Source organism: Strix aluco, chromosome 2 (genome assembly GCF_031877795.1).
Source record: "Strix aluco isolate bStrAlu1 chromosome 2, bStrAlu1.hap1, whole genome shotgun sequence".
Taxonomy (NCBI): Eukaryota; Metazoa; Chordata; class Aves; order Strigiformes; family Strigidae; genus Strix; species Strix aluco.
Window position 1 is genome coordinate 107,445,947 of NC_133932.1, and position 23,014 is coordinate 107,468,960.

At 39.2% G+C, this 23,014-nt stretch overlaps 1 protein-coding gene across 8 annotated transcripts in view; it reads left to right on the forward strand.

The window, feature by feature from the left end:
- FNDC3A (fibronectin type III domain containing 3A) overlaps positions 1–23,014 on the forward strand; it is a 125,390-nt gene that overhangs the window by 94,125 nt on the left and 8,251 nt on the right. For all 8 annotated transcript variants that reach the window (XM_074815699.1, XM_074815703.1, XM_074815700.1 and 5 more), the window contains 10 exons: positions 4,073–4,247; positions 4,875–4,961; positions 10,648–10,786; positions 12,516–12,584; positions 13,881–13,999; positions 16,719–16,824; positions 16,904–17,079; positions 18,167–18,280; positions 21,074–21,223; positions 21,308–21,591. In XM_074815699.1, the coding sequence (XP_074671800.1) occupies positions 4,073–4,247; positions 4,875–4,961; positions 10,648–10,786; positions 12,516–12,584; positions 13,881–13,999; positions 16,719–16,824; positions 16,904–17,079; positions 18,167–18,280; positions 21,074–21,223; positions 21,308–21,591 (1,419 nt within the window). The remainder of the gene's footprint in view (positions 1–4,072; positions 4,248–4,874; positions 4,962–10,647; positions 10,787–12,515; positions 12,585–13,880; positions 14,000–16,718; positions 16,825–16,903; positions 17,080–18,166; positions 18,281–21,073; positions 21,224–21,307; positions 21,592–23,014) is intronic.

Below are 23,014 nucleotides of genomic sequence, written 5' to 3' on the forward strand. Positions count from 1 at the left end.
AGCCTCATTTCCTGAACAGTCTGCTCAGACATTTGTACACAATGCGCCTAGAATGGGAAGCACGAGCATGGCACAGACAACCCAGCTGCTCTCACATGAAATCAGCTTAGGCTGTGCTGATTTTTAGCTTCAGTCTTTGTAGACCTACACTGATGTGTTGGTTTAGCCCCTGCCGGGGTCTGAGACCACGAGGCCGCTACCCCTCCCCCACAAGGGGAGTGAAATACAAAGCCCCAAGACTGAAATAAGGAAAGGTTTAATACAACAGTGCAATAGCAACACAACAAACAACAACAATAACAGTAATAGTGATAGCAATGAACAGAGCAAAATAGCTACCAAATACAGCAGTTTGAAGCACGATGTACAAAACCACGAGTGCACCGCGCTCCGCGCCAGGAAAATGTGACCTGCCAGGATGTGACGTCCGCATGGTATCTGAATAACCCAGCTAGAGCTCCCCCCCTCTGCTGGGGAAACTTAACCCTATCCTGGTTAAACCAGGACAGCTGACCACTGTAGTTGCTAGCTTGGACATGTTTCCTACTGCATGTCCTTGTAATAGAATTTTTTGGCTAAGCACTGCATTGTAGAGACTCACACATTCAGTGCAGTTGTGGCTTTTGTGTCTGATGTAATAAACGCTCCTACTAAAGTTCTGGGGATCATACTAAAAGATAAGCGACTCAGCCCTTGGGCCAGAATTGAATAGTTTAAGTTCTGAGGTGCTTGCACTGCTGCTGTGCTGACCAGAGGGTATCTCCTACCATGCTCTCTGCTGCTCTTGGTTCCAGGGAGGTTTGACATGGTGCTAGACCTAAGGTTAGTTCCTGAAGCTGTGTAGCAATTTTCCAGGGCTTACCAGCCCTCCTTCAATTTAGAGTTGTAGTGATGACAGTATAAAGAGGTGTCAGTAACTACTGGAGCAGGAGGTTAGTCTGGCAGAACCCCCGCTGCCACCTGTAGGTGTAGCTGTATTGTGCTCTTTGCCACGTCCCGTTACTGGGAAATGTCCCTTTGTCTAAGGTGTCTGTTAGTCTCCTGATACCCTGGGAAATGGACAGAATATGACGACATCATATCACTGAATTGTTTTGAAGTTCTAGAGCACTTCATGAATACTTAGGATATGTGGTTCTTTTAGTTGCTACTTTTCAGAAGTTACAGAGTACTAGACTTTGTTTTGAATTTTTTGAATGAATGACATCAGGCTTCAGTAGAGGATATAAGTAAGAACTTGTAAAACCGCCAAAATTAATGGTTTCTCAAGTTATGCTTGCACGACTGGGTGTGTTAGTTCTTGGAAATGCTTCTTGGTCTTCAGGCAGAGCGATAAACTGGGCTAATAGTCAAACTATCAGGGCTCATCATCTCTAAAACAGACTGCCAGTGTCCACAGTACATAGTAGCACTTAGACCTTGGGGTCCTGTGTGGCATAAAAACAGGGCTTCTCTAGCCACAAGCCTAAAATTGCTGGTTTGCATTTGTTTTTTCAATTCAGTGCTTGAAATAATACGAGCATTGTGCTGCAGCTCACCAGAGTGGTTTTTTTATAGCATGAAATAGAGGATATGTGTTGTGTGTCCTTCAGCTGGCACAAGGAGGTGCTTGAAGGGCACAAAACCTGCTTGGACAGTGTTGAAGGACAGCATAAAGAATGTAGAGAATAGGGAGCCAGACCTGGGGTTCTAATTCATGCTGGGAAGAAATAATCTTCTGCAGACTATTAAGAATGTGAAAACTACAGCTGGGTCAAGAGATCTGAGGTGTGTGTTGGGAGGCTTTGGAGAGTACTCAGGGGGAGTGCGTTGCACATAGTGTCTGTTCCTATGTCTTTCCTTAGGCACTTGCTTTGGCCACTGTCAGAGGACACTATAATGGGCTAGAATGATTTTCAGTGTGCTCTGACACAGTCTTTATTATGTTACTGCCTTCTGGATGATGTTTCTGGAATGAATTATTCTCTGAGTTGCTCCTGGACTTTGTCTTGATGAGATTTAGTTAGAACTGTTAAAAAAAAAATAAAGACAATGAGCTGGCAGTTAAGCAGGGCCTAGTGCTTAGGGCTCTCTTCCTGTTCCCCTTTTACATCTGAGTGTAAATGTACCCTCTAGGAATACCTGCACATATTACAGATTCCTACTGCATAAGCTGGTAGAAGATACTGATCACTTACGTACCCTTCTTAAACTAATCATGCCAAATAGATTTTTAAATCAATACTTCATAGCCTTGTAAAGATGCACTTTATTTGACTTTATGGTATTATTTAATTAAGAAGTCTCTTGAAATAATATTTATTAGGGTAGAGTGCCTGATTATCCCTTATGAAGAATGTTGAGACCTTAGGCATCTGGAGACAGAATTTTGTCTAAATGATTTTACCAACAAGAACACATATTTTATCTTTGACTTACTCATATTTTTAAATTTAACTGCACATGAAACAATGGCTAAAGAAAACTGGAAAAATAAAATCTATTTAAAAGATAGGTAGCAATGTTGTACTTCTAAGTGAATTGAGTCATTCAGATGCGGGTATCACTGGAACTCTTAGTTGATTTCAGTGTGGTTTGGAGTGGTTCAATTAAGTAGAGATTAAATCTTTCTGAGGTGTGGGGGTTTTTGCCTTGTATCTGCTTGTAAAGTGACTCCTTCAATTGTTTGCTGTGAATAGAGATAGGCTTAGTCTTTGTCTAGCCTCTCTTCATGCTTTCTCTAGCCTACCTATATAATGCTGAAATTTTTTTTAGTAGATATATTGTATCACATAATCTTCAGACATTTTCTTGTTTGTGAATTTTTGCAAGAAAAAAAACTACTCTTCTCCCAAAATCAAAAGAGTTTTGTCTGGTTTTGCACTTTTTCACTTCTTGCTTCACAATCTATTTCACAGTCTGCATGTCTGCACAGACTTCATGTCTGCTTTGGGTGCTATAGAAAATCTTGATAATGTGTTTTCTGTAAGACACTTTATTTTTTAGTATTATTATTCTTTTTAATGCCAAAAAGACTTTAGAGCAGACCAAAATTTACAACTGCATTATTACAGTGTAGGTTGCTTGATTAAGAGAGAACGTGAAGTTGAGGTATCTTTATAGAGAGATTTTTTCAGGAAAGTCAGGTTCAAACACATGAGATATTTAACTGGTACTGTTGTTTAAGCCATGTGGAGAATTTTGTTCTTAGGGCTTCCTGATGCTCACTTAGGTAATGCCTAGCTTTTAGATTAAAATTACCTCTTTGATGTTAGTTTCTTATGGTTAAAAAAACTGGACTAGCTCTTAAGCCTGTAAATGTTTCTTCAGATCTGATGTAGAAGCAGCAAATGCCAGCTGAGAACAGGTGGGGATTTTTTAGTCTAGCTGGATACATGTCAGACCATCTGTGCAAGCACAGTACTCGTCTACTGGCTTTTGCATCACTCTGTTTCATAATAGGTCTTTTTATGTAACTTACTTGTATTTGCACTTCAAGGCACGTCTAAGCGTCATCAGATAAGGTTAACAGTTGTGTTAGGAGATTCACTGGTGTATACTTCATTTGTTCTGCAGTAAAACTTTCATATTGGCAACAAAGTAACTTACCATTGAGTGAGGCTATTGTTCTATTATTTCCTGAATTACTAGAGAAACTAGCACTTCACAGTGTATTTGAAATGCATAATGCTGCCTGGGAAGCAAATTTTTTTGAGGTCTTCCCATATATGTTTTTATGTCTTCATGTTTTCATTTTGAATAGGAAGGACACTCGTATTAGTAAATTATTGCATGTAGAACTCTACTGTTTTAGAGTAATTACTTAATATGGAAAAGCAAAACATTTTGGTTAGCAAAGCATTGTAATTATAATGTACAAAGGAATCTTTCAATTGTGAACATGTTAACCTCCTTCAGATGTTTTGCTGCTGGCAGACTCTTGGGCAAGTTAAGTCATCTGCATGTACCAGCTTGCAATTTCCAGTTGTGCACATGTCCAAGAAACCGTCATAGCTGTATTTAGTGAGAATTATGTTTTTCTAGATATTAATTACTGTGTCTAGTTAGTTTACATACTGTCTGTTTTAAACAGTGGTTTTAGTGAAGAAGTCCTGTATCATACCTCAGGCACTGCCCCAACCACACCAGCAAGTCCTTTGCTGATTAACGCTGGAGTTACTTGGTTATCCCTACAGTGGACAAAACCCTCAGGAACACCATCAGATGAAGGAATCTCATATATATTAGAGATGGAGGATGAGAACTCAGTAAGTTTAGAATACTTATTCTCAATAAGAAAATAGACTGTAATGTGTATGTTTGATTCATTATTGTATTAAGTGTAATAATGATTACTTTTACTAGAATACAAGGAACTGTATTTTCTGAAATTAAGCTAGTAACTTGTCATCGCTGTGACCAACCCGCATAGCTTTCTCCTTTTTATTGTGACAGTAATCATTATTAGTGTTATTAAGCCCCAATCATGCAAAGACTTTTAAATTACTTTTAACTTTGTGAATTGACATGCGAAGGTTAAGCCATGTAAGAGCTGGATCATGAAGTGTGGTCCCTCAAGATGTCATTTCAGCCTAACCACCTTTGTTTTAAAATGAGTCCTGTTCTACCCTTTGAAAGTGTTAGGTACAATTTCTGTTGACACTGTATATGTTTTTCTTCACTGTTCTTTTCTACTCCTCTGATTGGAGAATGGTTAATTAATTTCCCCCTCTCCAAAAAAAAAAATCTTGTGTTTACAAAGTGAAGGTGAACTTATTACTTTGTCAGAGGAACATAACAATTACCGTCTGAAACAGCAATTTATTTGTATGAAGTATGTTACATGGTCTGGTCTGCAAATATAATGTTTCAAGTAATCCTGTTTGATTCTGCAGGGATATGGTTTCAAGCCAAAATATGATGGTGACGATCTTACCTACACAGTGAAGAATTTGAGGCGTAGCACGAAATATAAATTTAGGGTAAGGTTTTTTCATATATTTGGGTTTTTTTTTTTTTGGGCCAGAGTAGCTTGTGATTGACTCAGAAGTGGGGAGGACCTTTTTTAAGGAAAACGTGATTTGATGCCAGTTTCTTAAAATTTCAATATCTTAAAACTATTGGCTGAACACCTGCTTCATTAATCGCCTCTGCAGAAGAATAAGAACATCTACAAGGGCATAACACAATTGTGGATATCTTGAAATTCCGGGTCATAAGTCAATGTTCTTAACGGTTGGGTTTTTTAATTTGGCTTCTGTGTTGCATATACACAGGTAATATTACTTAGGGTAGCTGTGGGGTTCTTTGATAGCCTCTAACACATCTGAAAGTGTTGGGGTAAGGAGCAACTTTGATCGAGAAAACATTTGTCAGTGCTAGCATAGCACTGATCCCAAGTTAGAAAATCATTCATATTACCATGGTGCTGAGCCCATTCTAGTAAGTCTTGTGGGCTGAACTCAATAGCTCAGGATGAAGTCTGACTTAACAATGAAGTTTTGGGTGTGGTTAGAAGCAAAAAAAAAAGCATACTGTCTATGGAAAAGCAGCCAAATAGCCATTGAGGACTACAAGAACCTTGCTAGGACATGCAGAGATGCAGTCAGGAAGGCTGAGGATCAGCTAGAACTGAAATTGGCCAAAGATGTAAATAATGACAAGAGTTCTTCAGATACATGAGCAGTAAGCAGAAGCACAAGGAAGACATACATAGGCCCATTGCTAAACGGGGCAGGGAAGCAAGTTACTAATAATGCCAGTAAGGCAGAGGTTCTCAATACCTTCTTTGCCTCTGTCTTTACTGGCATAGCTGGACCCCAGAGCACAGGATCAGGTAGCTGTGACAAGGCATGTGTTGACCCACCAGTGGTGGAGGAAGGGCTGGGCTGTGGCCTCTTGCAAGGGCTCAACCCACATCAGTGTACGGGCCAGGAGAGAATCCACTCCAGGATGTTAAGAGAAGTGGCTGGCATTGTTGCAAGGCCACTGTCTATAATATTTGAAAAGTGCTGGAGATCAGGGGATATCCCTGACAACTGAAAGAGGGCAAATGTCATGCCCACCTACAAGAAGGGCCCAAAAGAGGAACCAGGAAACTACAGGCCCATTAGTCTTACTTCGGTCCCCAGGAAAGTAATGGAACAAGTCCTCCCAGAAACTATTATAAGCGAAATGAAGCAGGTGGTTGGGAAAAGCCAACATGAATTTACCAAAGGCAAATCACGTCTGATAAATCTGATCACCTTTTATAACAAAGTAACACTTGCAGCTGGCCTGGGGAGAGCAGTGGATGTTGTTTACCTGGATTTCAGCAAAGCATTCAACACTGTTTCCTACAGCGTTTTCCTGGAAAAACTGGCAAGACACAGACTGGATGGGTGGTCCGCAAGATGAGTAGAAAACTAGCCGACAGGCCACACGCAGAGGGTGGTGATCAATGGTTTTTACTCATGCTGGTGGCCTGTCAGAAGTGGGATCCCCTAGGGATTGATATGGGGCCCCATGCTGTTCATCTTCAGAAATGATCTGGATGATGGGTTTGAAAGCATCCTCACCAAGCTTACTGGTGACACCAAACTGAGCGGTGAGGTGGACATGTCAGAAGGGGGAGTCCTCTTAGAGAGAGACCTGGACAGGCTAGAAGGGTGGGCTAGCAAGGACAGTATGAAGTTCAACAAAGACAAGTGCAAAGTCAGAATAACCAAGGAGCCCAGTATAGGCAAGGAGCAGCTTTGCTGAAAGGGACGTGGTGGTCCTGGTGGACAAACTGACTATGAGAGTGCAACACTGCAGCAACAAAGGCAAATTGGATCCTGGCCTGCAGGGGCATTACTAGCAGAGATAAGAGATGTGATCATCCCACTGTATTCAGCTCTTGTCAGGCTGCACCTGCAGTACTGTGTCCAGTTCTGATCCCTGCAATTCACAAAAGACAGACAGACTGGAGAGGGTCCAGAGGAGGGCCACGAAGATGATCAAAGGACTGGAGAACCAGCCTGGTAAGGAAAGACTAAAGGGATTATATCTTTTCTCCTTGGAGAAGAGAAGGCTTAGGGGGACCTCATCACAGTTTTCCAGTACTTAAAAGGATGGCTACAAAGAGGAAGGAGGCTCTCTCTTCATAAGGCACCACATGGAGAGGCCAAGGGGCTGTAGGTGCAAGTTGCACTGGGAGAGGTTTCATCTTGGTATAAGAAAGACATTTTTCACAGTGAGAACAATCAGTCACTGGAACAACCTCCCCAGGGATGTGGTGGAGCCCCCATCACTGGATGCTTCCAAGACACGATTGGACAGGGTGCTAGATCATCTCATCTAGGCTCCATTTTCCCTGAAAGGTTGGACCAGATGATCTTTCAGGTCCCTTCCAACCTGGGCTGTTCTATGTTCTAAGTCACTCTTGAACAGTTGTTTTGTTTTTGGAATAAAACTGAAGGTGTGTCCCACAGTATGAAGCTTCTCAGAATAATCTCATCTGTCTACAAGGGGAAAAATGTCGATAGCTGTTGTCTTGCATACACCTAAAATACCATTTCATAAGGAAGAATTGTGAACTGCTGAAGAACAGCATCTCTTTGCAATATGAAAGGTAGCAGTTTAGGGCATGGTTGATTTGTTTTGAGTTAACACTAAAACATAGAAGTACTTCTTTCCAAATGATAGCAGATATTTTGCACTTCTGAATATGATTACTTTCTTAAGATGAAAAGGTTATGATGCAGATTAATATTACAGTACTTAGTGTTTTTTACATAACTTAATATTTAAATAATTAAAAATATACAGTGTATTCCAAGGACTGTACCAAGCTAGGACTGCTATGGCCACACATGAACTTAAACTAAAGAACAGCTAATTACCTTGAAACTAGCTTTTGCAGGGCTTGATCAGTCTTCCTTTGAAAGTAATCCTACATGTTAATCCATATACATGACTAGTAAATATGTAGTTAACTTAAACATCCTAAGTTTTTCATTAAAATAAAAAAATCAATGTTTATACCCTGTTTTTCTTAACAAAACAGTAAACAGAAGTCTCTGTTCACTCATTCAGAGGGCATAAAGAAGAAACAAACGTTGTGTTAATCAGGTCTTTAATTTTTATTATACAGAGGAAAGACTTAATTAGTAGTAATACTCCTTAAGGCTTTTGAAAGAAGCTTTATAACCATTGGAAACCTTATTATAATACGTAAATGCTAACTGTGCATGTTTAACTTCATTTGAAAGGGCAAGGACAACCAGATGATTGTTAATCTTGTAAACTGTTTCGGGAGACTTAGTGTCTGAGAGACATGTTAGCCCACATTTCCTTTTCTCAATCTGTACTAACATTATTGCTGTCACTTTGATTCTGCTCATTTTTAAAACAAATATAAAGGCCAAAAAAATTTTTTTAGGTTGTTTAGTTTTTTGCTAGGAACAAATGGGAATACACAGTAAACTAACTGCAGACACAGCTAGAAAGTAAAGAATAGCAGCAATTTGTTTTTCTAGAATTACAGAAAACTCTAGGTTGGAAGGGACTTTTGGGAATCATCTGGGTCAAACTTGTGTAGAAAGTAGTGCCTTAGGTTAGGCTATTTAACCCTGTCCTAGCCCTGTTGAGCTGAGACTTCAGTATTTACCGCAAGAGATTTGACCACTTCTCTGGGCAGCCTGTTCTTAGGGTGATGAATTTACTTTCTTACATCCAGCTAGAATTCCCCACACAGTTTGTGCCCACTGTCTTTCTTCCTGTCATCACAGATCCTTGTGAAGACAGTATCTTCATCTCTTCTGTGACTACCTTTTAGGTATTGGAAGGCTGTGATGAGATCCCCTCCCCAGTGAAACCTCTTTTTTCTTAGGCAGAATAAACCCAAGTTCTTCAACCTTTCTTCTGTGTCAGGTTCTCCAACCCTTTAATCATCATGCTGGCCCTCTTCTGGACTCTCTACAGTTTCCCAGTGTCTCTCTTGAACTGGGAGGACCAAAACTGGACAGCCTAAAAAGTGCTGAGTAAAGTGGTGTAAAATCAATTCCCTTGTTCTGCTGGCTAAATTCTTGCTGATGCAACCCATGAAACTGCCAGGATGCTTTGCTGATTCATTTGACTTGCTCTCCACCAGGATCCCAAGGTCCTTCTCTGCAGAGCTGAAAGAAGAAAAGCTGACTAGCCAGTCAGACCCCAGACTGTACCACTGCTGGGATTATTCCATCCCAGGTGCAAGACTTTATGTTTACTGTTGTCAAAACTCACATGGTTCTTGATGCAATCTTCCAGCCTTTCAAAGTCTGTCTGTATGGTGGATCTTCCTTCCAGCATCAATCTCTCTGCTCCTAGTTTGGTGTCACATGCAAACCTGAGGAGGGTGCATTCACTCTTGTCAACTAGATCAGTTATAAAGATACTGTATCTGACGTTGTATTGATTGCTGAGGAAATCCACTGATGAACAGCTGCCAATTTGCCTTTGAACCATTAACCACTACCCTTTGAGCCTGGGATTCTCTCTGGTTTTCCACACCCTTCTTGTGGTCCATCTGTCCTGTCTGTATCTTACCAGCTTGTCTACATGGATGTTGTGGGAGACCATGTCAAAATAAAATCAGGGTAGAATGATGTCCACAGCTCTCCCTTCATCTATTGAGCAACTTGTTTCATCATAGAAGGCACTCAGGTTGGTTGAACATGATTTACCCTTGATCATTCTAATCACCTTCTTGTCCTTCATGTGTCTGTAAATAACTTCCATGACAACCTTTGCTATAATTTCACTTGGGACTGAAGGGTTTATATCATCTTTGCTGTTGTTAATACAATTTATCCATAAAAACACTTTTTTTAATCTCTGAATGTATTTCCTTAAAAAAAGGTTCTGTAGTAACATGAGAGTGCTACTTAATTAATCCCAGTTATTCAGGTTTTTTTAGCAGTTAGTAAAGCACCACTCTGTGCTCTTAATTGCAAGAAAACGTTTTGACTTCAATGGGAAAGGAATTGCAATTAAATTTTAATACTTCCAAGTTCCTTCAGTGAAAGTTTAAAAGTGGCCTCTTTGCTGTATGTCTTTTTCATCACCTTTTGTTTCCATGCTTTTACAAAGGTTTTTCTCATGCGCATATTTCATTATCAATAAATTGCACAACTCCAATTAAAAAGGGTAGTCTTAGACTTATCTAATTACTGAGTATTTTGGATGGTTTTAAAGAAAAAAGTTTTCAGATCCTTGACTTGAAATAAAGTGGCTTGTACTATATTGAGCACCCAAAGATTCCATTAATGTCGCTGAGATTTGCATGTCCTGAGTACCTTTTACAGTCAGGCAACTCTGAAGTAGAAGCCTAAATTTATACACCAACGTTTGAAGTTTGGGGGATATGGAAGGTTATTTGATTTGTGAAATAATTTTTTTTTCCAGCTTCACAATTACTGGAGAGGGTTAAGGATTTTTTTTTTTCCAGGCAATTGCAGAAATTTTTAATTACAGTACAATGATCGTCTAACTATGGGGCTAATGAAAATGTAAAATCAAGGTATATAATAGCGTTAGTTCTTGTGATAATTTATTATGTAGCTATCTATCTAAGCATACATATAAATTAATTTGGCATTACTGTTGACAGTGAATAACATACCGCTAGCCAGCACGTTCTGTTTATAGTATTTTTTTATATGTTTACAGGTCATTGCCTATAACTCAGAAGGGAAGAGCAGTCCAAGTGAGACAGTAGAATACATTACTTGTCCAGACAAGCCTGGAGTACCTTCAAAGCCTGCAGTGAAAGGAAAAATTCATGCACAGAGTTTTAAAATAACCTGGGGTAAGATTGTTGTCCAGCTCTGTTTAGAGTACATCCTCTGTATTTTTTATATATATATAAATGTATTATATATTTGTATATAGAAGACCAGATTTTACTTCAGTCAACTGAGCCATTATGATCCATTTTTATGGAACTAAGAGAAAAATATTGACTCAAAATACTTAGGGTGGCAATATAATAGTGTAATTATGTAGGAAGAATAATATACAAATTGTAACAGGGACTGTTACTGCAGAGGACTACAATAATTAAAAAAACAGTAGTGTTAATTTGTGTGCTAAGAAGTTCTGTTTCTCTGGCACAAAAAGTAGATGCTACGAAATTCTGGTTTTTTTCAAAAGAGAAGATCCAAGTTCAACCTATCTCTTTGAAGTGTTCTGTTTTGACAGATAAATGCTTTTATTCACTAAGGATCTTGAGAAAGTTTTCCTTAGGCTCAGATGTTTTTTACCCTTATGCTGTGAAATAGGAGAAGGTGAAACAGTACTGTGTGGTGCAGTACTTTAGCAGAAAATGAAACAGCTAAAGGTTTTATTTATTGTCACAGGTAATTAAACTTCTTACCTATTTCTATTTAACAGTATGTTTAATTCTTTTGCATTAATAGTAAAGCTACTTGTAGAGTATAAGTAGTACTCGGAAAGTCCAGTCTTGCATCTTTCCAGAGTGCTTTGCCACATCAGGGCCTGATACTTGATCTTGTCTGGATGATAGGTAATGTATGAAGTTATTAGAAATAAGTAACTTGTAAATCAGAAACTATCTAAAAAATCTATTTATATATAAAACCTTTAATAGTCATTATTTTGAACAGTAATGCTCTCTTTTTTTTTAAATGAGTGATAATTAATGTGATAATTTTATTTTTCATCTGAAATAATTTGTTACCTTCCCAACCAAAAGTGCTATGTGCCATATAATAAGTCTCATTTTATTTAGCAGGTGCGATATGGTATGTAACCCTTGCCTGAAAGCCAATACCATTTCATCCAGCACATAGATAATGTAATGTTATGACAGCAGTAACCTTCTGTATTGGAGTATCATGTTGTCTTTATATTTGTCAAAAATGTTGGTCTTCCATATTATTTTATTTCTGCTGTTCTCTAAGTCACCTCTGAGAGTAGTAGGATTACATGTCAAAGATAGGTCTATAGGTTCATATCTTGTACATAAAATGAATATTATACCAGGGAGGATAGTGCACTCAATTTCTAGTGATGTATTAAAAATTTAAGATATTTAGTTTTCAGTGTAGAACTCCTGACTTCTGTTCTCTCACAAAATATTTAGGCTTTTGAATGGCTGTCCTTTAAATCATTTTGAAATACTCTTATTTGCAAATCAGTATGATAATCTTTTCCTGTCTGCAGTCCAAATTACAGGACCATTAGGATCTGTGTCCCTGAAACCATGATCAGGCAGCCTTCCACAGCACTTCAGACTGAGATGTTTGCTGTGGCACCTCCCAGGTGCCTGATTCACTTGTCACTCTTCATCTTTAGACTATAGAGTAGGGTTGTGAGCTGTCAGCTTCACATAGTGGAGAATTTGAGTGATTTGCAGCTGTCCTGAACTAGGATGCTATGGCTAGCTAGGATGCTCTCTGTCTAAATAAACACCCATCTCCAGTTGGCTGTTGATTTTGCCTTTTGTAAATTTTTCCCAAAAGCTACAAAACCATTTAATTTACCTCGCTTAGTTGGAATATTGCTGTTTTTTACAGATCCACCAAAAGACAATGGAGGAGCAGCAATAAATACCTACGTTGTGGAAATGTCTGAAGGCTTAAATGGTAAGTATTTAGGAGCATATGTTGGCAGTCAGCTGTGTTCTTTTTTATGCATGTGTGCGCCTGTGGGAAGAGTAAAATGTCTATTGTGACAGGGGAAATTATCGCAGGGGACTGCCATTCAAGAAACAAGGATGTTGATGCTTATATACAAGAGGTTCTTCTTCTCTGGCTTAGAAGGAAGATGCCACAAAACTGTGTGTCGAAAGAGATGCTCCATGTTTAACTTATTAATTAGGTGTATTCTGGTTTAGAAATAACACTCTGGAGACATTTTCGGGCAAGAAGACAGTGCCATGTAGCTTCATTGGAAGCGTGACAGATGAAAGAAAAAGTATTGCACCGTTCATCACTATAAAGGAGAGCAGCGATGCAGTTGGGATAACTGTTTCTGCGATTTGCCGTTCTCTCCTTTCATACAGAAGGGAAATTAACAATATCTCTTAAACTAGACATAAAGCTATTCAGCTAAATGAAAATGAAAGTTTATACTTCTCCAGTGCTGTGTCAGATTAAGATAGCACATTGTCCCCACATTGTAATGGCAGCCCTGTTGGGTCTCAGATGTGGTTCTTTTGATACTTAGTCTGTCACTTTCCTTACTCCATTGCATGTCCACGTTAAGTCAGTTTTGGAATGATTTACCCAAGCCTTTCATACAGATTTAGTGAACTGTGCATCATGTTTTATTCCCAGTTCTCTAAATTCTGTGATGTATTGAGCTGTTGGAGATTTAATTAAAAGTCCCCAGGTTCCCTGCTTAATCTCTTCAAAAGAGAGAGAAACTGCTAAAAGAGTTTCTGATTTAAGAACCTGGCTGAATAGTAAAGAAAGAAATCAGTATTTCAGGTGGTGCTGGGCCATTCAGGAATACAGGAACAAGCTGTATCAATTGTAAACTGTAGTTACAGTCTGCAAAAAGAATGTTGTAATTAAAAGTTTCTCTTCCACTGAAAATTTTGCTTTTGTACCTTTCCTATTTATTTGGTTATGATGTTTGAATGTGCTTGCTGGCCCAGTAATAACTACTTCATTAGAAGTAAATTTGCTCCTAGTTAACGTGTATACCAAATAAGGAGGGTATCTCACTTCAGGAGATCTACACAAATTTACCTATGAAACTGTCTTTATGAAGTGATTGGATCTTTTTCCAGGAAACTCAAAGCAAGCCTTAGATTTTTTTTTTTAATAAACTTCAGGCACACACTTATTTAGTGAAGCTAGGATGCCTGCTATGGCTGGTACTGGAGTGTGACAAGTACACCTTGGTTCATTGCACACTTTTTCTTAACCTTTCAGGAAACAAATGGGACACAATATACAACGGAGCTGCTAGGGAACATGTGTGTGACCGACTAAATCCTGGCTGTTCCTATCGCTTACGTGTATATTGCATTGGAGAAGGAGGACAAAGCATGGTAATATGAGCTAATATTTTTATTAAATAAAATTTCTCTCTCTTTAAGAAAATCTGGTCCAGTAATTAATAAATAAATACTGTACGGAAGTGCCTAACAAAATAGCCGTAATTAATACCTCAGAAAGTTCCAGTACTAATGCACAGTGTTTCAAGTTTCTGCCCATTTCTTAAAGAAATAAATGTGAATATTCTTTTCTGATACTATATTTCGTTTAAAGGTATTTTTCTTATTTACAGATGTTATGTCTGTTCTTGTGTGATATGTTGATAGAATGTAATTTCTTAAGGCCTAAGCCAAGACAGCAGTGTAAATTTAATGTTTTCCATGTGGTCAGTGTCTGAGCAGTCAAGCAGGCAGGGGAGGACAGTGTTTCCTCAGGCTTTACAGGGTTGTGCTCCGTAGTCTCTTCCCATGCTGTCTCAGCCACAGTCAAAATGTTTGTACTGCCCACCTTTTCAGTATTCCCAAACAATTTGGTGTGCTGTACTATGCTCCCTCATACATGCATACACACATACATACATACACATACATACATACACACGCACTTGCTCTGTCACTTCTGTGGTGTAGTTCAGCCAAAATGTCAGGCTGTATTCTTCTCCCTTCTTCCCAGCAGCAAGTGTAACAAAGCCGGCCCTGGTTCTCTACAGAGTTCCAGCAGGGCTTCACTGTCAAGCTGATTTCCTGAAAATCTTAAAACCTTGCATTCTTGGTGTTTGCCATTTCTTCCCCAGCCCCCCTTTACTACATGAAATTCATGTGTTCTTCCTTCACATAGAAGTCTGCAAAGATAGCCTTGCCCACAGCCACCTTGTCTTAAGAATAAATCTGGACTCCTTCAGTGCTGGCTCAGCTGCAATGCTTTCCCTCTCACTGTAGCTCAGCTTGCTGTGGTACAGGGTGTTTTGTTGTACAGGATGTTGTTCAGGGTGGTTTGAGCCCAGGGGGCAACTGAGCACCTCGAAGCCACTTGCTCACTCCTTCCCCCTCAGGGATGGGAAGGAGAAAATACAACAAAAGTCAGGAATTGAGGCAAGGACAGGGAGGGATGACTCGCCAGTTATAGTCACAGGCAAAAGACAGACTTGTTAGGGGAAGAAAAAGAACATCAATTTAGTTCAACCACCAGCAGCAACACTTAACAAACAGAGGAGGGAAGTGTGAAGCATTACCACATCTTAAAAACACCTTCCCCCCCACCCCCCCCTTCTTCCTGGGCTCATCTTTGCTCCTGAATTCTCTACCTCCTCCTCACCAGCGACACAGGGGGAAGGGGATAGAGGTTGTGGTCAGTCCTGCCTCTCCTTCCTCCTCAGGGGGGAAGGACTCCTCACACTCTTCCCCTGTTCCAGCGTGGGGTCCCTCCCACAGGAGACAGTCCTCCATGAACTTTCTCTGACATGAGTTCTTCCCACGAGCTGCAGCTCTTCCCAAGCTGCTCTGGCGTGGGTCCCTCCTGTGCATTGCAGTCTTCCCAGCACCAAACTACAACTGTGGGCTTCTCACAGAGTCCCGGCCACCTTCGGGTGCATCCACCTGCTCTGGCGTGGGGTCCTCCACGGGCTGCAGATGGGCATCTGCTCCACCATGAACCTCCACGGGCTGCAGGGGAACCCCACCACACATACAAACCCAGCGCAGGGGAAGGGGGAAGGCAGTAAACTTGTCCATCACCTAACCACAAGTGCATGTATGTCTTTGGAGATTTTTGCTCTGCCAACCTCCCACAGCCCAACCCCATTAGTTTAGAATAAACTTTATTTGAGTACCAAAGAGAAAATAACTTTCAGAAAGTCCTGATTCTTTCTGAAGGTGTCAGAAGTCAACAGAAGAATAGTAAAGAAAGATGTAATTAAACTTTTCTGTAGCTTGTCATGGACATATGCCTCCTGAGAAACATTCTGCTTTTTAAGCAGCATCAGTTGTTCTGTGCAACTGCATTTCAGAGGAACTGAAAAGCAGCAGAGCTTCCACTCCACTCTTTCTGGAACATATGTAGAAAGCAGTTGTGAAATGAGACTCTAAGATACATCTCCTTTGTAAACTAAAAGGCTTACCAACTTTGTACTTGTTCTGTATCACGCTGAAGCTAATAACCCTGCATTGTCTCTGAATCATTTCTGTCTGCATCCAGAATAGTCAGTGCCATCTGCTGCATATTGTTATGCTGGGTATTTTTGCACGCAGTTCAAATCAGAGGTGGAAGTTTGTTGCACATTAAGTATTACTAAGCAATGAAAAAGTTGAAATCTCAGGTTTTTTAAATCTCTTCAGATTGACATTTCTGCCCACTTTTGTTTTCTGAGAGGTTCTTGCACAGAAAGTATACAACCCTTAGAGTAAGGTTTAGAAATCATTAAACTGCAGTTTGATGGAAAAGAGAATGAGTTTACATTGAACAAGTCATATTTTAAGCATCTATACTAGGTTTGTACTGATAATTAACCACTCTTTTTAGTTCTACCCCTTGCACATGTACCAAAACATGAAAGCAAAAGTTAATTTTGCATATTATGTAGTTGCTATAGCATGTTTTATATAGGTATTATGAGAAGTACATACCAGATCACTTAAGCATCTTCATGTATTTGAGGATGTAGTTCAGAAAATGGAAGATCCTGGTTTTGACTCAAGTATTTGCCTTTACTTGTGGCATAATTGATAGTGCTTGTTTTGGCCTAGATGACTTCATTAATCTGTCTTTCCTTTGTAGGCATCTGATTCTTTACTGGTGCAAACACCGGCAGTGGTTCCTGGTCCATGCCAGCCTCCAAGGCTACAGGGTAGACCTAGAGCAAGAGAAATTCAGCTACGCTGGGGTAATTCTATTACAACTATTAGTGAGTGTAAGGGATCCAAATGTGTTAATTAAAGAAGTTTTTCTTTCTTTCTTTTTAGGACCACCTCAAGTAGATGGGGGTTCACCCATTACCTGTTACGGTCTAGAAATGTTTCAGACAGAAACCGATGAACACAGAGAGGTTTACCAAGGCTCTGATGTTGAATGCACAGTAGGCAGCCTTCTTCCAGGGAGGATGTACAACTTCAGACTGCGAGCAGCTAACAAGGCTGGGGTAAGGAGGCAATCTGAAATTAAATCAGTTGCAGAGACGGCAATCACTGTTAAAGATCTTCTCTTTTAAAAGAAGCATTTAACTAATTTTAAAATGAGGATTTCCTAATGTAGAGCCATTTGATTCACACAGCTTATTGTTGGTTAGGAACAGACAGTTAAACATCAGTTTATAATAAAAGGGGGTTTTAGATAAAGGGAAGAGAAAATAGCTAATTATGTCTTATATCTGAATAATAACATTGGGAAATGGTTAGGAAATGCCAAGTACTTTATCAAACCATTGTTACAACTTTTATATTCTCGTGTGAAGTAAGGTAGCAAATTATTTTCGGTATATAGCTTTGTAAAATGATTGACCTTTGTTTTTACAGCTGTTGGTGTTCTAGAACATAATGATTAGCGTTTCCTGACTCTTTTTTTATATTTAGTTTAACTTCTGAGTACATTGTTTTATCAGATACAAGAATATTTTCTCTATTTGGGGTATTAAATGTGTTTAAATGAATTGTTGCTGTAGAACAAGCTTGATTTAATTATGTATCCAAAGTCCTGATTTAAAGACAGAGAGGCAGGGCTGCTTGCATTTGTTCAGTAACATTCTCTTCATAAAAACTCCCATGACCAGTTGACACTGTAGGGAGATCTGCAGCTTAAGGCTTTAAAGCACTGACCTAACATTTTACCCTCGCCTCTGCAAAGAGTGTTTTATAGCTCAAGCATTTTTTGAATCCTTTATTTATTTTAGATAGATATAAATAGGCGGTTGCAAATTGTGTTCTGTTACAGTGCAGCCATCATGTAACTTCAAAAGAAGGATTTGGATAGCACTTTCCTGTTTTGCCTGAGAGTTTGAAGTGTTAAATTTATTCCGATTGCGTTTGTTATAGAGAATAGTCTTGCAGCTATTCTGGAGAACAGTCAGATACTGAAATAAATCCTGAATGAACAATCACAAAGGTTTAATTTATAAGGAAGTTATACAAAGTTTCAGGCTGCTATTGTATGTTGCTACTATGGTAAACTGTTATTTCAAAAGTAGTAATTTTATTTTTACAAATTAGTTGTATCAACTCCCTTTTTAATAGTTTGGACCTTATTCAGAAAAATGTGAAATAACGACAGCACCTGGACCACCAGATCAGTGCAAGCCCCCTCAAGTGGTGTGCAGATCTGCTGCATGTGCTCAGGTGTCGTGGGAGGTAAGAATGCCATGTTACACCTGTCTTAACATGATTGTCTTCTGCATTTTAAAGTTCAACTTCAAAAAGCTTAAGACTGTATTTTAATCACATTTTTAAACATACTTACCTGATTATCCAATACGTGGTAGGTAGAACCTTAAAAGTCATTCATCATACCATTATTTGACAGCTGTAAGTTGGCAGCCTGCAGGTATTTGAGATCTTTCTTTTAAGAGTTTTGCCACAACTGCTGCACTGCATTTCTGAGTGATGCAGGCTCTTCTTAAAAATTTTCTTTAATGTAGTTACCTTTCCTCAGAGCGAATATATCCACATAATACAATAGATTATTGTACATTTGCTGGTTTTATAAGCTGATTTAATTTTATGTAATTACATCAGTAATAATGTAGCAAAAGCCTCACAGACTTCCTATAAACCCATAGTATTTAGATATCTGATTAAAAAAATGCAATAGATAAAAATTAAGCTTGGAAAAACGAAGATTCTATTTGGGAATACTGTTTAAACACAGCTTTTCAGTGGCTTGAAATGGAGTAAAGTATCTGAGTTAGAACTGTACAGAAACAAAAGAAGGAGCTATTTTACCTGGAAGGTAAAGTTCATGCTTCCTACTGGGTATGTCAGAGGAGCTCGCCTTCATTGTCTACAAGGCAAAGCCTTTTGAAGAAATCTTTTGCAGTGTTCAGGTAGGATTAATTTGACCAATGTTAGATGTCTGCTTTATATGGAATCACAGAGTAATTAAGGTAGGAGTGGACCTGTAGATGTCATTTAGTTCAACCTTCTGTTCAAAGCAGACCTAACTTCAAATTTAGGTCAGGTTTCTCAGGGCCTTGTCCACTCAAGTTTTACTTATCTCCAAGAATGAAGATTCTGCAGCCTGGTAAAGATGTCTCTGGGCAAATTCTATCGTGCTGTAGATTTTTTTTCCTTTATGTCCAGTCAAAATATCTTTTATTGCAAGTTGACTCTTGCCTCTTGTCTTGCCACTATGCCTCCTCCCAAGAAGAATCTGACACCATCTTCTTTGTACCATCCCAGTAAGTAATTGAAGGCAGCAGTAAGATCTCCCCTTAACCTTATCAGCTTAATGTCAAACAAACCTTACCTTTTTGTCATGTGTTGCACTCCCCCATGGTGAGCCTCCACTGGACTACTCCAGTATATCAATGTCTATGTTGTATTGAGGAGTCCAAGATGGGACACAGTGCTGGAGATGCAGCCTCACAGGTGCTGAGTAGAGGGGAATCATTACTCCTTTTAGCATTCTTGCTGTTCTTTTGCAAATACAGCCAGTATGTAGTTAGCCTTCATCCGACATACATTGTTGAGTCACATTCAGCTTGCTCACCAGGACAAACAGGTTCTTTTTTGGAAAATTGCTCCTTAGCCTGTACTGTTTTAGCCCAAGTACAGGACTTAGCATTTGTCTTTGTCTTAGTAGAACTTCCTGAGTTTTGTATCAGATCCTCCTTGTTGAAATTCCTCTGGTAGCCATACCTTTCACCATATTAAACACTTCCCCCCAATTTGTTGTCATCCCTTAACTTGTTGTCTTGGATTCCCCTACTTCTGTTAAGGTGAACTCTTCTAGCAGTTCTACAGCAGCATCAGCAGTACCATTGAGAAATTACTCCATCTTCAGTGACAGTTGCACAGCCATCTACAGCTGCATTAGTTCTCTGACCAAACACATATCACTGTAAATTAGAGAAGGGAAAAGGAGTCCCTATCAATCACAGCTCAAGAGCATCAAATGTTACCCTGTGAAATGCTGTTTGTATTCAGTCACCTATCTTCACATAGCCTAATGCTAAAAGTAGCAAATACTTTTATTTCAAAAGAAGGGGAAAGAAAAAAGCATGCTTTGGAGCAATTATTACCTGCACCTCAGTGTGACTGCTGTCTTGGTCCAAAACACCAGCAGCATTTTCTTCTGTTTTCTTCACGATTTAGAAAATTTTTTTGTTAACTTGGGGTGGGGTTTTTTGCTTTTTGTTTTTTTTTTCTTTATTACTTCACTGACTGCTGATATCTTTCCATAGTTTCATGTCTTAGTCTGGCACTGATACACATGATTTTAACTGCACTTCAAATTATTATTTCTAAGGAGTATGAAAACCATTCAACTCCCAAACATGGGAGGCTAAGGTTGGCTTCCTAGGGCAGGTAGTGAGGAAAAACAGACTCCTGGAGCAGGCATTTCAGTCCATGTCTGTGTTGTTGCTTACGTGCCTGTCTCAGTTGCTTCACAACTTTATCTTGGAAAAAGACAAGAGTGCAAATTCTCTGCTTCTCACTATGCTTCCAACCTAGTTTCCATGCACAGGAGCCTTGATGTGCTCCAAAGGAGGAGTCCTTTCATCTGTAATGTGAAGACACTAGCACCGGTGTGCTTTTACATATTGTCATCCCTGTGCTATAGATCCAGTAAGTGAAAACTCCAGTACCCTAGATCACCCTCTCAAGAAGACCATCTCTTGCCATTGGTCATTCAGGCTACTAAGCTAAATGCTGTGTGCTAAATGATCTCTGTATTTAAGCAAGTGAAATCACAATTACTTACTTTGTATGAAGAGTCTGCAACAGGAAGTAGCGTTTTTAAAGTATAGGTGAGCCAAGGCCAGTGATGAGTTCTGATTTTATTTGATTGTACTACATGAAAAATCAGCAAAGAAATGGGAGGGTAACATTCCTGTGAAAAAAAAAATATAGATATGGTGACTTTGGTTGAATTTTTTTTCAGTCAGTGAATTTAACTTCTAACTATTTGTATCCATTTTAAAGGTTCCAGTGAGTAATGGAGCTGACATTGCAGAGTATCGACTGGAGTGGGGCGGTGTGGAAGGATGCATGCAGATCTCCTATTGTGGGCCCGGGCTCAACTGTGAAATGAAAGGGCTTTTGCCTGCCACTATATACTATTGCAGGGTTCAGGTAAAGATTTAAAACTATTGTTAGTGAAATTTGGAAACGGGAATCGCCCCTGCCATAAAGACATGGTCTGCTTTGCATTTGCAGGCAGTGAATGTTGCAGGTGCAGGCCCTTTCAGTGAAGTGGTGGCATGTATGACTCCAGCCTCTGTACCTGCAGTTGTGACTTCTCTTCGGGGACTAAGTGAAGATGAAGTTGAAAGTCCACACTATTCTCCTTCCACATGCCTTGCTATAAGTTGGGAAAAACCTTGTGACCATGGATCTGAAATCCTTGGCTACAGCATAGACTTTGGAGACAAGCAGCCAATAACTGTTGGGAAGGTTCTGACCTATTTTATAGATGGCTTACAGCCAGATACTACCTACAGGTACGCCATGCACAGCTACTTGACAGCCTACTCTTTCTTCCACAAGAGCAGATTCTTTATTTGTTGGTCTCCTTGTATTTTTGTATACTCTGCATTACTCTCAGAGGAGCATTAGTACATAGCCATGGAGCAAAAGGAAGCTTTGTAATGATGATCATCACAAATAGATGAGCTGTGCTGTTATTATTTTCTTTCAAGAACAATTTATGTTAGTTTGTTTATTGTGGTATCATTGTATCTGCCTGGTTAATGCTTAGTTTAACTGAATTCAGATTGCAGATTCAGATTCATAACTAGTTTTTGGACTGGTTGCTTCATAGATAGATGGCCTCTAATCTGTTTGACCAGATAAAATCCATCCAAAGAAGGACCATGTCCAGTCTTTACTGACTGGATTGTCTGATCTAATGACAGCTCATCGCAATTGCAATGCCTGTTCTGCAGAAATAGCAAGTATTTGGGTGGCAGTCAGCATGAAGAATATCAGTTTGAAAATCTGTCAATCAATTTTAAATCTCTTTTAAAGAATTTTAGTTGCTAAAATCATCCTTTATGTTTGGCCTAAGGGTTACTGAAAAACATAAATGTAAAAATCAATAATTCTGCCTGAAGGCCCTCTACATTCCTGTTACAAACACGTCCTCAGTGTTAAAACTTAAAGGAGAGTGTCAGTCCCACTGAAGTTGGAATTTAAGCCCACACTGATTTCAGTATATTTAGGATATCTTCTGGCTATGAAGTTTTCTGAATCGTTAGGGGTTTGGTTTTACTTTTTTAATGCTGTATGTAAGACAACAGTGTTTCTGTGTGCCTTATAAGTAACAATAACACTGGCAATTTGAAGAGACATTGCTCTCTGTGTCAACAAACTGAAAAAAGAGCAGCTTCTATTGCAGAGATACTTCTGTACTTCTACCCACAAAAGTGATTTTATAGAATACACTGTGAACCCTGTGGAAATAAAAAATTGCATATATTAACCTTAGTTCTGTGCTATAACAAATTAGCATAATGTTAAATATTACTGTAGTGAAGGAGAAATATTTATTCATAAGCCTGCACACACATTTGTGTTTCAATATTTTGAAATGTGTGGTTGATTGTTTCAGAATTTAATTATTGTGATTACCCTTTTTTCCAGTTACCTGGATACTATTTTAGACAAGCAAATCTTATTCTGCAAAATAACATTAGACACACTTTGCTCTCTATGGCTACCTGTGAGATACGTAAAAAGCCTCAGATTTCTTTGTTTTCTGTTTTTTCCTTCTAGAAATAAATTTCTTGGCTACTTCTTTTAATTCCTACGTGTAAACCCAATGCCAGCATTGGTTTCCATGGAGTATCCAGGGGAAAAAATAAAATTATCCCTGACTTTCAAGTTCTGCAAACCCCTCATCCATGTGTCCTTTGACTTCTTTTT